The 14704-nt window shown below is 35.8% G+C and overlaps 1 protein-coding gene across 21 annotated transcripts in view; it reads left to right on the top strand.

Annotated features, from left to right (window-relative positions):
- The window catches only part of crtac1b (cartilage acidic protein 1b), a 200807-nt gene that overhangs the window by 29334 nt on the left and 156769 nt on the right, over positions 1-14704 (top strand). For all 21 annotated transcript variants that reach the window (XR_015506276.1, XR_015506279.1, XR_015506285.1 and 18 more), the window contains exons 5-6: positions 5692-5848; positions 13891-14025. Coding sequence is in view for 9 of the 21 variants with exons in the window: in XM_087279706.1 (XP_087135832.1) it covers positions 5692-5848; positions 13891-14025 (292 nt within the window). In the remaining 12 variants the exon portion in view is untranslated. The remainder of the gene's footprint in view (positions 1-5691; positions 5849-13890; positions 14026-14704) is intronic.

The following is a 14704-nucleotide window of genomic DNA, read 5'->3' as shown; positions in this document are numbered from 1 at the left end:
CCCATCCTGAAGAGATCGTTGTGATAGGACTGCGCCTACTCCGACCTCAGAAGCATCAACCTCGACTATAAACTGCTGTTTAGGATCTGGAATAGACAAGACAGGAGCAGAGATAAAACGGGACTTGAGTTTATCAAAGGCCTCCTGAGCCTTATCCCCCCACCTAAACAGTACCTTGGAGGAGGTCAGTGCTGTTAAGGGTGCAGCAATCTGGCCAAAGTTCCTGATGAAACGCCAATAAAAGTTGGCGAATCCCAGGAACCGCTGCAGTGCCTTGCGAGAGTCTGGAGTTGGCCACTCGGCAACAGCCCTTACCTTTGCAGGATCGGCACTGATCTCACCCGCCGAAATCAAAAACCCCAGGAACGAAACTGACTGGGTGTGGAAGACGCACTTCTCCGCCTTAACAAACAGTTGGTTTTCTAAGAGTCGTTGCAGCACCTGGCGAACATGCTGAGTGTGTGCCTGCAGAGAGGGAGAGAATATTAGGATATCATCCAGGTACACGAAGACAAACTGGTTTACCATGTCTCTCAACACATCATTGACCAGGGCCTGGAAGACAGCCGGGGCGTTGGTCAGACCAAAAGGAAGGACCCGATATTCAAAGTGTCCCGTGGGTGTGTTGAAGGCTGACTTCCACTCATCCCCCTCCCGAATGCGAACCAGATGATAAGCATTACGGAGGTCCAACTTGGTGAAAACTTGGGCTCCCTGTAAGAGTTCAAAGGCTGAGGACATAAGAGGTAAGGGGTACCTGTTCTTAATGGTGATGTCATTCAGCCCTCGATAGTCAATACAGGGACGGAGGGAGCCGTCCTTCTTCTTGACGAAGAAGAACCCAGCTCCCGCTGGGGATGAGGAGGGGCGGATGAGGCCGGCTTTAAGGGATTCATTAATATACTTGTCCATGGCCTCTCTTTCAGGACGGGACAGAGAATACAAACGCCCCTTAGGCGGAGAAGTGCCTGGGAGGAGCTCAATGGCACAGTCGTAGGGTCGATGCGGAGGCAAGGAGGTGGCCCGGGACTTGCTGAAGATCAGGTGCAGGTCGTGGTACTCCGCCGGAACCCCGGTCAGATCCACCGACTCCACCTGTAACACAGAAGACACAGAAACAGGAAACGGGGCAGGACCAAGACAAGACTTAAGACATGATTGACTCCAAGACAAGACAGAATCTCCAGACCAATCCACGTGAGGACCATGCTTTACCAACCAAGGATGCCCTAAAATTATAGGTGCATTGGGTGAGTCTAAAAGATACAGCGTGATGACCTCACGGTGATTGCCGGATACAATAAGACTTACACTAGGGGTAGTGTGAGAGACGGTGGCAATAAGAGTACCATCAAGGGAATGGGCAGAAACAGATTCAGCGAGAGGGATGGTCGGGATTCCCCACTGGGCGGCCACAGAGCGGTCCATGAAATTCCCCTCTGCCCCAGAGTCAATGAGAGCAGAACAGGAACCAGAAATGCCATCATACTGGACCACAACAGGGAGGATGGTGCGAGATGAGGGGGAAGAGAAAGGAATAGCGCCCACCAGGATCCCTCTTCTCACTGATGAGCTTTGGCTTTTACTGGGCACTTCGCTGCAAAATGCCCCGGCTTGCCACAGTATAGGCACAGACCCTGAGCCAGGCGCTGCTGTTTCTCATGAGACGTGAGATGGAGACGTCCCACTTGCATGGGTTCATGATCCGATGGGGGTACCATGGTGGAAAGGGACCCGGGGTCCTCTCTTCTGGTTGAAGAGCGCAGAAACCTTCGATGGTCTCGACGGTGAAGACGGCCCTCTATGCGAAGCGCCAGGTTTGTGAGGGTGTCAAAATCTTGAGGTAGGTCGTGGGTCGCCAGTTCATCCTGGATGTCCTCATCCAGTCCAGCCCGGAACATGGCATGACAGGCTCCCTCGTTCCAATCACATGAGGCCGCCAACGTCTTGAACTTTATAGCGTACTGAGTGACAGACTGACCTTCCTGACGAAGACGAGCTAATTGATCTGCCGCCTCCTGGCCCCTGGCAGATCGGTCAAAGAGTCTGATCATTTCATGACGGAGACTACTAAAAGAGGAAACGCATGGTGCTCTGGCCTCCCAGACAGACGTTCCCCAGTCGCGAGCTCTGCCCGTGAGAAGGGTAAGTACGAAGGCCACTTTAGTCTCCTCCAAGGCATAGGTGCGTGGCTGGAGCGTGAAGACCACCGAGCACTGGGACAGGAATGCCCGGCATGAAGTAGGATCCCCATCATAGGTAGGGGGATTGTTGCAGCGTGGTTCAGGGGCCTGATGGGATGCCTGGGCCCCCTGCAGGGTCTCGAACTGAAGCTCGTGTAGACGGGCCGTGAGATCAGCCACCTGATTGGTGAGATACTCCACTTCTCTGGAGGTGCTGGTGAGTCTTGACTCGTGCTGACCCAATAGAGCTCCTTGCTGAGTTAAAGCCGACCTGACAGAATCTTGGCCTGCTGTGTCCATCGTTGGTCAGATCGTACTGTCAGAGGTCTGAGTGAGAGAGAAGATGGTTCAGACACAGATGCAGGTCTCAGCAAAGTTTATTGAAGCCCACAAACTCAAGGGGCAAAAAAAATAGTCAACAAAACAATCTTCAAAAAAGGAAACTAAAAATTCCTCCGTAATGGAGTTGGCAAAAAAGCCCAAAGTTCACAAAAACTCAAAACTGAGAAATAAAGTCTCCAAAAACGATTAAATAAAACTACTCCGGAGAGGTTAGATGAACAGTCTTCAAGAGGGTGCAATACCCTGATACCCGACAGGGGGCGATGAATCCGGCCGCCGCTGACTGGGACAGAATGGCCACGAGGAAGACTGAGGCTTGGAAGCCGGCGAGAGAGTGTTGAGGGCCGGCAGGATAGGGACGGAGAGTCAGATGGGCGGCAAAGCAAAAACAGACGGGAACAGGCTTGAAGGCAGACGGAGAAAAAACACTTTAGGAAAATTAACAGGATGACATCAGACACGACAAAACTCACAGGATATACAAGGAACAGGACTAGACCAGGAGATCGCCAGACATGCCGGAAGGGGAAAAACTGCGATCTGACACAGAACTACGATCAACAGAGGGATAAATAGGGGGAGAAATCAAGGAAACCAGGTGAGTGAAATTAGTTTGATAGACTAATGGAAAGTAATAGAGCAGATGGGTGGGGAAACGAGAGGTAAACAAAGCAGGGTATGAGTGATCAAAACAATACGAGTGAAAGGGAAAAAGTAACACAAACATCAAACCGGTGATCAGACCGAGATTGTGACAGTTTAACCAAATCTAGCACTGAACTCTGAGATTCTGGAAGCTATCCTTTGTCAAATGCTAGTTATATATTTTTTATAATTCTCTTGCTCATAATTAAAATTAAACTTTAAGCACTTCTCTCTGTGTTGTTTCCTTTGGAAGCCCCAAACAGAAACAGAACAAGCTCTGTGGAAATAGCAGCGTTTGGAGGGCATTTTAACTTTCTCTGCTACAATAAAGCATTACATTGCTTCTGACCACTCTTCTTTGGTGTCCGGGGTGTGGGCATGTGGTGAATGCACGTAACTTGAAGCGTTTGTGATCTCACTAGCCTGGATGTATTTTTTTTGCAGTCCCCAAACTTCGCTGTAGGCTTTGCTAAGCTAACTCTGTAAAAACCAGTGTCTCCCTTTGTATTGAACTTTGAGCTGTAGTCTTTGTTGAACTTTGTTGTTGTTGTCGCACGCGTTCTGTTCAGTGGTGTTGTCGTGCGCGTTCTGATCAGCGGTGTTGTTGCACGTGTACTGGTGGGGGGTGGGGAAGCGCGTGTACTCCTATGTGTGCACGTGCCTTAGAAGAAGAAAAGCCCCCGTGGCCACCTGTATGTATGTATGTATGTATATATATATATATACTGTATATATATATATATATATATATATATATATATATATATATATATATATATATATATATATATATATATATATATATATATATATATATATATAGGTTGATATATACAATAGCCTGCGGCCTCGTGCCAACGCACGCCTCCCACCAGTGCCGATATACAGCCATATCGCACTGCTACTCGTGTGATATTGCTCATATATATGGTGGTATAAATATTTAACATTTGATGGATGGACAGACAGACAGACAGACAGACAGATTGACAGATTGATCAAAAGATTAAACAATCAACACACTTTTTCATAGCCTTTTTTGCTTTTATTGAGAGTGCAGTAGAAGGTACTGTACATATTTGACTTTTATTCAGTATCGTGAAACTATTAATTACTTTTTGATTATGAACATAAATCCTTTCAGTGTATTTACTGTGAGAAAATAACATGCTGTATGTCAGATTTTCCAGAAATTACTAGTCGTGTCCGCCACCTCTCACAGTTTAATAGAGCTTTTTATTTTATTGCCCCCAATAAAGTTAGTGTACTTGTTTACTCAGGAAAAAGCAGTGCGTCTGTGAGTATCTTGGGATGCTTGAGATGAAATATGAGACATTTGGGTGTGAAAAATCAATGTGAAACAAGGTAAATGTATAAAAACAATGTTTTAGTTTGGGCAAATAAAATTAGGCTTGGAATGTGATTTTAGACTGAAATGGTATAAGGCAATTTAGAAATTTCTATGTAGTGGTAATGGCACAGTTAAAATAATGACATCATTTTCAAATAAAATAGCAAAAAATAATTAATTTACCACTAATTTACTACCAAGATGAATGTGACTGTAGTTTCCTGTAGAACTTTGAAGAAGAATTTTAGCTGAAATTGCAGCCCATTTTTAAAATGCAACTCTTATTTGGAAGTCAACAAACAAACAAACAAACAAACAAACAAACAAACAAACAAACAAACAAACAAACACAAAACATATACAAGCAAACAAAATTAATACCAGTGGCTTCTGACAATATACAATAATTAGCACACTTAGAAAGTGAAACTGACATCACTATTTTTTAAGAGTTCTATAGATATCACAATCTGTCAGAATTGTTAATTAATTTGTGCTTATTGATTAACATGTTATGAGGATGATTAAAGGGGACATACTATGCCTCTGTTTACAAGATGTAAAATTAGTCTCTGATGTCCCTAGAGTGTGTATGTGAAGATTCAGCTTAGAATAACCTACTAATAATGTGTTATAACTCTTTTAAAACTGCCTCTTTTAGGGTTTGATCCAAATTGTGCCGTTTTGGTGACTGTTGCTTTAAATTCAAATGAGATTGTGCTCTTTTCACTAGAGGGTGGAGCTACAAATGCCTATTTGTCAGCATAGTGGCAGATTCAAAAACAAGACTAACATCCTGTGTAATGAGGGCAAGATCATCACTAACCTGTGGGGATTTTCCCCTCTGATGACGTGCAAAGGGTGAATGTCAATCAAGTGTTTCTGCAGACTGTTTTTATAAAGTGTGATTATAAAAAAGAAAATTAAAAGATTTATTGTCATTAGAAGCTGGATATATTGACAGACTGTTGCCACACAACTATGTTTAAACCCCATGTAAAAGTGATTTTTACATAATAGATCCCCTGTTAAATTCTGTAAATAAAAATAAAGATATCCTAACCACTCTTATTAAGAGTATTATGATTATTTGTGATTATTTGTTTTCTCTATATAGTATACACACAAATTTTGTTGTTTATTTTGTATTTTTCTATTTTTCTATTTTAGGGTACAGGCCGTTACTCCATCTACATCGCCAACTATGCCAGCGGGACAGTAGGTCCACACGCTCTGATTGAAATGGATGAAAGTTCAAGTGACCCGTCCAAGGGAATTGTCGTGCTGTCCAATGTGGCCGAGCAGGCCGGAGTCAACAAGTTCACAGGTGTGTGTCTACGTTATTTACAAATGCTTGAGTGTGTGTATACCTTCAATGATGTCATGCAGTGTAAATAATAATGTTATTTTAATTAACATTTTCATTATTATGAGCTTAGAGGATGAATAGGATATAGAGTAGATTATTTATTGTTTTATGGAGAGGACAGATGAACAATGCGTGTCACGGTGGCGCAGAGGGTATCACGATCGCCTCATAGCAAGAAGGTCACTGGTTTAAACCACGGCCGGTTCAGTTGGCATTTCTGTGTGGTGTTTGCATGTTCTCCCCGTGTTCACGTGGGTTTCATTCATGTGCTCCAGTTTCTCCAACTAGTAGGGTAAATTGTCAGTAGTGTGTGTGAATGGGAGTGTATGGGTGTTTCCCAGTGATAGGTTGTGGCTGGAATGGCATCCGCTGCGTAAAACATATGCTGGATAAGTTGACGGTTCATTCCGCTGTTGCAACCCCAGAATAATAAAAGAATGAGAATGAACAATAATTGAATGAATGAGATGAACACAGACTGTGGGAGAATTTTCCCCTTCAACAGAATGCTTTTCCATACAAAGCAGATGATTGTTGGACTTTTTTATTTTACATACTTACAATGTTATACTATATTATAAACTATAATAATGCACAATTAAAAAAAGCACAAAAAAAAGCACAAAACTTTACATGATCGAATTATATCTTATTTTTATCTGTACAAGCACACGTTTTTGAGGATTTAAATATTTTAAAGATTCTTTTATTTTAAGAGCTGTTAAAAAAAAAATCAGTGACTTTGACAGAATTTAGGCACACATTTTTATAGTAAATTTGACGTTGCAGCATGATGAATATAAAAAAAAAGACAAAAATAATAATGCAAATGTTGGCTTAACCTGAAACTGATGCAAAGTGTGGGTCATGGGATGTCACATTTCCTGCCCGATCTCATGAGGAAACGGCTAATTCACCCCCCTAAACCCAATCTTTATTGTGGGATGAGCAAATCACACAAACATTTAGAAAGGAGATTAGAGCCAGAATTAGCCACTAAATCAAAATGTTATGAATTGCCAAGAGATTGTGTTGAAAATATTTCACACGGTTACTGTAAAAGTGTCCTTGATACCAATCATTATTTTATATACTTTTTATTTTATTTTACTTTTCAAGGTGGCACGGTGGCTCAGTAGTTAGCACTGTCGCCTCACTGTAAGAAGGTTGCTGGTTTAAATACCAGCTGGGCCAGTTGGAATTGCTGTGTGGAGTTTGCATGTTCTCCCCATGTTGGCATAGTTTCCCCCACAGTCCAAAAAAAAAAATGTTTAAAGAAAAGAAAAAGTGTGATCTCGGCAGAACCTCATAAATAAATTTTTGTAGCAAATTTGACACTGCAATCTGATCAGCGTAAGAAAAGCATAGGAAAAAAAAAAAAGACAAAAGTGTAAATGTTGTTCTAACCTGAAACTGATCTGGAGTATGATGCCATGGGTGCCAGAGTATGATGTCCTGCCCAATCTCACAAGAAAACCTACCTAAACATATTGTCAGAAAATGGCTAATTCTTACATATTCATATGATTTCAAATTCAAACCTGACTCCTAAATCTATTTTCATTGTGGGATGAGCAAATCACACTAAATTGTACAAAGGAGAATAAAAAAAGTTATGAATTTCCAAAAGATTGCGTTGAACATATTTTACAAGGATACTGTAAAAATGAGCTTGATACTGTTGTAAACTTCATTCATTCATTCATTTTCTTTTCGGCTCAGTCCATTTATTAATCTGGGGAATGAACCGCCAATTAATCCAGATTATGTTTTAAGCAGCGAAGGCTCTTCCAGCCTCAACAGAATCCCAGAATACATCCATACACACTCTTACATTCACACTAATACACTTCAGTCAATTCAGCTAATTCAATTCACCTATAGTGCATGTCATAGGATTGTGAGGGAAACTGGAGCACCCGGAGGAAACCAACGTGAACACGGGGAGAACATGAAAACTGCACAAAGAAATGCCAACTAACCCAGCCGGATCTCAAGCCAGTGACCTTCTTGCTGTGAGGCAACAGTTCTAACCACTGAGCTACCGGGCTGCTCTGTTGTAAATTTTAAAACTGAAATTCTATATTGAGATGTGTTGGTTGTTCTGCATTCAAACAGCATCTTCAAGAAGTCCACATGAGTCTGTAAGAGCCTACAAGAGTCTCTTACAGTTCACAAGAGTCTAATGAGTCTAATTTGGACAGAGCTGTCCTGTATGTTATATGTTTTAGGAGCATGTAAATGAGATAGATAGGTGAAAGAACCTGTCCAGCCACTGACCAGACACGTTTCACCTGCCCAAATCTAATCAACAAAAAGAGTGTTTTTGCCTTAATGAATTAACAAAGAAAAGTGCATGAAGACAATGGGTTAAATGTCTGCAACACTTGGCCTGCTATAGTTTTTGAATGAAATGTGACAATTTAAAATCAAAGAATTTAACTTTTCATTTGTATATATTATTGTTAATTTGGAACTATTACATATTTTTTATTTCCGCAATAACATTATATTATATTATATTATATTATATTATATTATATTATATTATATTATATTATATTATATTATATTATATTATATTATTATGTTATGTTATGTTATGTTATATTATATTATATTATATTATGTTATGTTATGTTATGTTATGTTATATTATATTATATTATATTATATTATATTATATTATATTATATTATATTATATTATTATATTATATTAAATATATTGTATTATATTATATTATATTATATTATATTATATTATATTATATTATATTATATTATATTTTATTATATTATATTATATTATATTACATTACATTACATTACATTACATTACATTACATTACATTATATTATATTATATTATATTATATTATATTATATTATATTATATTATATTATATTATATTATATTATATTATATTATATTATTCATTTTCCTTTGGCTTAGTCCCTTTATTCATCAGGGGTCACCACAACAAAATGAATTGCCAATATCCCCCAAAACCATGTCTTCCGTTTTCTTTTCATTGATGCTTAAAAAATTTAGAGCCGTCCAGAATTTATGTCAGCTTTAGACTTTACAGACCTGAAACTTGCCTATGGCACTTATTCATTGTTGCTCTTAGTTGTGTAAATTGCTTCCTTGTCTCATTTGTAAGTCGCTTTGGATAAAAGCATCTGCTAAATGACTAAATGTAAATGTAAATATTATATTATATTATATTATATTATATTATATTATATTATATTATATTATATTATATTATATTATATTATATTATATTATATTATATTGTATTATATTATAATATATTATTATATTAAATTATTTTATGTTTTATTATTATATTATATTATATTATATTATATTATATTATATTATATTATATTATATTATATTATATTATATTATATTAAATATATTGTATTATATTATATTATATTATATTATATTATATTATATTATATTATATTATATTATATTATATTATATTTTATTATATTATATTATATTATATTATATTACATTACATTACATTACATTACATTACATTATATTTTATTATATTATATTATATTATATTATATTATATTATATTATATTATATTATATTATATTATATTATATTATATTATATTATATTATATTATATTATATTATTCATTTTCCTTTGGCTTAGTCCCTTTATTCATCAGGGGTCACCACAACAAAATTAACAGCCAATATCCCCCAAAACCATGTCTTCCGTTTTCTTTTCATTGATGCTTAAAAAATTTAGAGCCGTCTAGAATTTATGTCAGCTAAACACTGGAGCAGTGATCCAACAGTCTCACTTTTTCTAATAGAGATTTAGATCTGGGTGTTGTCAGCATGCAGTTGTCAGAAGTTGATGAGTATAAGCTTTTAAACACGTGCGATTAAAAAGATCCCTGATCTACCAGCAAACAGTTCAATCCGATTCAATCTCACACAAGTACTTAAAAGGAACCAATACAACAATCAAATATTGCTCTAAATGTACCATGAAATAAAGCCTTAACGGTTGTTCATGGGAGAATGTTGTTGTTTAAAACTCAAATCTGCGGTTTATTTATAAAGATGGTGCATATTTTAAAATGTCCTTTGACAATTGAATTGCGGAGATGTGGCGTTCATCAATCATGTATCCGGTGAGGGCAGCGTTTTATCGGCTAAACATACTGACTTGTGCCCCTGGCTAATGTTGGATTTAATCAATATTTTCTCTTTTTGAAATTATTTAAAAATAATAGCTAAATTCTTATAACATAATTGATGAGATTTTATTACAGGCATTCTAAAGTCATTTCAAAGCAAAAAAATCTGGGAATTTATTTTATTAAATAAAGTGTACAGATTAATATTAATAAAATCTACAAGGGCACATAATGACTTTTTACAGTGCACTGATTGGCATAATCTGCCAAAATTATGTACAACATTCAGATTTCTTCATCACTGTTTAAAAAAAAAAACACACACTCATGGACAGATTTTTAGTTAATTTGACCACTGCTGAATATACTATACATGCAGCACTCTAGCGGCCGTGAGCTGTAGGATCTGGCCTATTTTTATTTATTTTTTTGCCTTGTGGCTGATTTACAGTAGAGCTCAGTGCTCATATCAGCGTTGAATCACTGAGTTATAGACAGTGTTTATCAGCTAAAGCAGCCAGTAATAGAGAGAACAGGGCTCTGGAAGGCAGCGCTGAATAAAGAGATGGAGGTTTTGGCGCACTCAGCTGTTTACTGCTCTGAAAGTCATGTGAAGGCACAAGGACAAGCGAGCCGTATTTCAACGCTGACTTACTCAATGAAGCAGCCGTTCCATTAATCACTATGAGGAGAGCAGGGTTTTGGACCAGCGTTCAGAGCGATTTCGGGAGGCACGACAGTCTCATAAGGGAAATGTCACTCTAGCAACTAAATGACGTTTTTGTGATGTTCTCGTCTCAGTTCAGCGGGTTCTGTCACAGCCTCTGCCAATTCGTATTATCACTTGTTTGAAAATGCCTTCAACCATAATAGTTTCATTTATTTTATTAACTGCTTTTGTTTTGTTTTGTTTTGTTTTGTTTTGTTTTGTTTTGTTTTGTTTTGTTTTGTTTTGTTTTGTTTTGTTTTGTTTTGTTTTGTTTTGTTTTGTTTTTTAGTTTTTGTTTTATTTTGTTTTTTATTTTATTTTAATTTATAATATTAATGCATTCAATTTATTAATTTTTTTATAAATTTTTTTCAATTGTATTTTATTAAATCATTTATTTTATTTTATTTATTTTATTTATTCCCATATTACCTTTTACAAAAACTTTTATTGTCTTTAGAATCACAATATTTTATTTTATTTTGCTTTATTTTGTTTATTTTATTTTATTTTGATTTATAATGTTATTGCATTAAATATAATCTAATTTTGTTCAATAGTATTTTATATATATTTTTTAATTTAATTAAATATAATTTTGTTTTACTTTTATTTTATTTTATTTAGCTTTATTTTGTTTTGTTTTATTTTATTTTGATTTATATTTTATATTTTATTTATAAAATATAATATTTTAAAGTATTAAAAATATTTTAAAATATTTTATTTTTATATTTCATTTATATTTTATTTTGATTTAATTATAAATTAATTAAATTTAATTTAATTTTATTCCCATATTACCTTTTACAAAAAACTTTTATTGCTTTTAGAATCACAATATTTTATTTTATTTTTTTGTTTTATTTAATTTTATTTTGATTTATAAAATTAATGCATTAAATTTAATCTAATTTTGTTTCATTGTATTTTATTATTATTTTTATTATTTATTTTATTTTATTAATGCATAACATTTAATCAAATTTTATTTAATTATATTGTAATACATTTTATTTTATTATACAAGCTTTTTATTTAATTCACATTTTTTTATTTAAATTGTCCACATACTATCTCAATAATATTCATACATTCTGTCATTTTATTTTATTTTAGTCAATTTCTTTAGAATTGCAATATTTTATTTTGTTTATAATATTAATATAATCCATCACAAGGTAAAAAGAAGCTCATCTTAAAATGCATTAGTAAAAAAGGATTACTTGTCCAGATACTATCAGTCTTTTTTGAATTTTTATTTTATTTGGACAAAGTGCAATAAATTACCCAGTGCATGTTACAAATTCCTTTCTGGACCTTCGTCAGTGTTCTCATGCAATTGAAACAGATTAATATTTGGCAGACGTGTGTTTAATCAGTCAGTAAGTCAGCAACAGACCATTTATGTGTTTAGCAATTATACATACAGTGCTCAGCATATAAAAGTCCACCCCTCACAAATCTATCTTTTAGATTCATATTTTAATAGGAAGCTATACAATATTATTTTGTGCAGATACATTACATTAGTCTGAAGCCTGATTAAGTTTGGTTACTAAAATATTAGTTTACTAAATATATTTGTTTAATATATCTGCTTTGTTTAAATGCATCAAAATACATAGCCTATATTCACTGAGAAATTGATAAAAAATATTCATTTTCAAAATGGGGTGCACTCAATTATGCTGAGCACTGTATTTATTTAATTTTTAAATATTATCATCACGGCGGCAAGGTGGTGCAGTAAATAGTGCTGTCACCTCACAGCAAGAAAGTTGCTGGTTCGAGCCTCGGCTGGGTCAGTTGGTGTTTCTGCATGGAGTTTGCAATGCATGTTCTCTCCACATTTGCGTGGGTTTCCTCTGGGTGCTCCGGTTTCCCTCACAAGTCCAAAGACATCCGGTACAGGTGAATTGGGTAAAATTAGTAGTAGTAGAAGTAGTGTGTGTGTGTGTGTGTGTGTGTGTGTGTGTGTGTGTGTGTGTGTGTGTGTGTGTGTGTGTGTGTGTGTGTGTGTGTGTGTGTGTGTGTGTGTGTGTGTGAATAAGTGTATGAGTGTTCCCCAGTGTTGGGTTACAGCTGGAAGGGCATCCACTGCATAAAACTTATACTGGATAAGTTGGCGGTTCATTTTGCTGTGGTGACCCCAGATTAATGAAGGGACTAAGCCGAAAAGAAAATGAATGAATGAATATTTTCATCGCAATATTAAATTAAATACATTTATTTTATAATATTAATGCATTCAATTTATCAAATTGTATTTAACTATTTTAATCACACCTGTATATCATATTTTACACACATTTAATTATTTTTATTATGCTTATTTTATTTATATTATACAAGCATTTTATTTTATTCAAATTCCACAGTTTTGTTTACATTATCCACATACCATCTCAATACCATCAAAATGACAAATAAGGAATATTTTCCACCCCAATGTTTTATTTTTATTCATAACATCCTAATATTTTATATGCTTGAATCTTTACTGTCTATAACAATAAAAAAGTTATGTTAATTCAGTAAAAATGTATTCTAAATAATGCAGCTGAAAGGGCATCCACTGCATAAAAACATATCTAATGAGTAATTGTTGGTTCATTTCACTGTGGCGACGTATGATAAATCAAGGACTAAACCAGCTGAGTGAGTATTGTAAATAAATAAATACATTTTGTCAAGTCAAATAGTTGCTCTCTCTCTCACAGTTCTGCTCAAATAGCATTGGAAAGCATAAGAAAAGGAGCATTGAAAAACCACGTCACACAAATCTTTTAGACATAAAGCCACTGTTTTCTTTAAAGCCCTTCGAAACACTGTGCATTGTGAAAAGTGCAATACAAATAAAGATGACTTGCTGCTGTAATTCAACTAGAGGTCAAAGCTGCAGAATAGTGATTGTCTGGGCAAGATGTGTTGAAGGAAAGCTGGTTAAATGCACATGTTCACACTCCCTGTAATGTGATTATGGGCAGCCGGAGTCTGTGTCAGCAAAAGCAGCAGAGAGCTGCTGCTGGGAAATGAGCTGGAAACCCTCTAACGATTTCTGTGCTGCGTTTGGTGATGATGGCCATCTCTGCTGTGTGTTAAAGGGGGACGGGGGGTCGTGGTCGGCCCGATCCTCAGTCAGACCCTGCCCGATATCTTCTGCGACAACGAGTACAGTCCGAACTTCTTGTTTCGCAACAATGGAGACGGGACGTTCACTGATGTGGCGGCGCAAGTGGGTGAGAAAGAGCTGTCTGTTTACCTGATTTAGTTTGAAAAGATTAAAGGGGTAGTTCATGAAATGAAAGTTCTGTCATAATTTACGCACCTTTGACTTGTTTCGAACATGTTTGAGTTATTTGCCTTGATGAACACCAATAAGAAGTACTGAATAATTTTTGGAATAATTTTGGATTACATAACTGTAATCATTGACTTTTTCTATGATTTCTTGCAATGGGGCATAGACTCATAGTTCTGTAAGTGCAAAACTTCTTCTACACTGTGCCCATATTTTGAGTAAGTGTTTGCCAACTGGGTTTAAAGAATATTTAGATAAAGGTTCAGATGTCAAAGAAATTGAGCAAAGTAGAGCATGAAGAGAGATTGAATGACTTGATGCGTTTTCTAAGGATAACCAATTAGGGTCACTGTCGTTTGATGAATTTGACAGAAAAACATTGCCTGAATATTAGCTGCTCAATAATAACACTGAATGTTAGGTAATGACAATCCTCTGTGGTCACGGTGTCCATGTAAAATATTTTTTTTCCATTCCATATAAAAGATGTTATTAATTTATCTAAAAGTAAGAAAAAAGATTTAGTTAAAAAAAAGGGTATGCACCGAAAAATATATAAACATCTAGCTAATATATTCATTTTTATAGTTTTTATTCTACCTCCCAGTGACATGGAG

The sequence above is a fragment of the Danio rerio genome, chromosome 13 (genome assembly GCF_052040795.2).
Source record: "Danio rerio strain M-AB ecotype USA chromosome 13, GRCz13ab, whole genome shotgun sequence".
NCBI classification, from domain to species: Eukaryota; Metazoa; Chordata; class Actinopteri; order Cypriniformes; family Danionidae; genus Danio; species Danio rerio.
The sequence above is the reverse complement of the archived record's forward strand: the minus strand, read 5'-3'. Positions and strand labels throughout refer to the sequence as shown.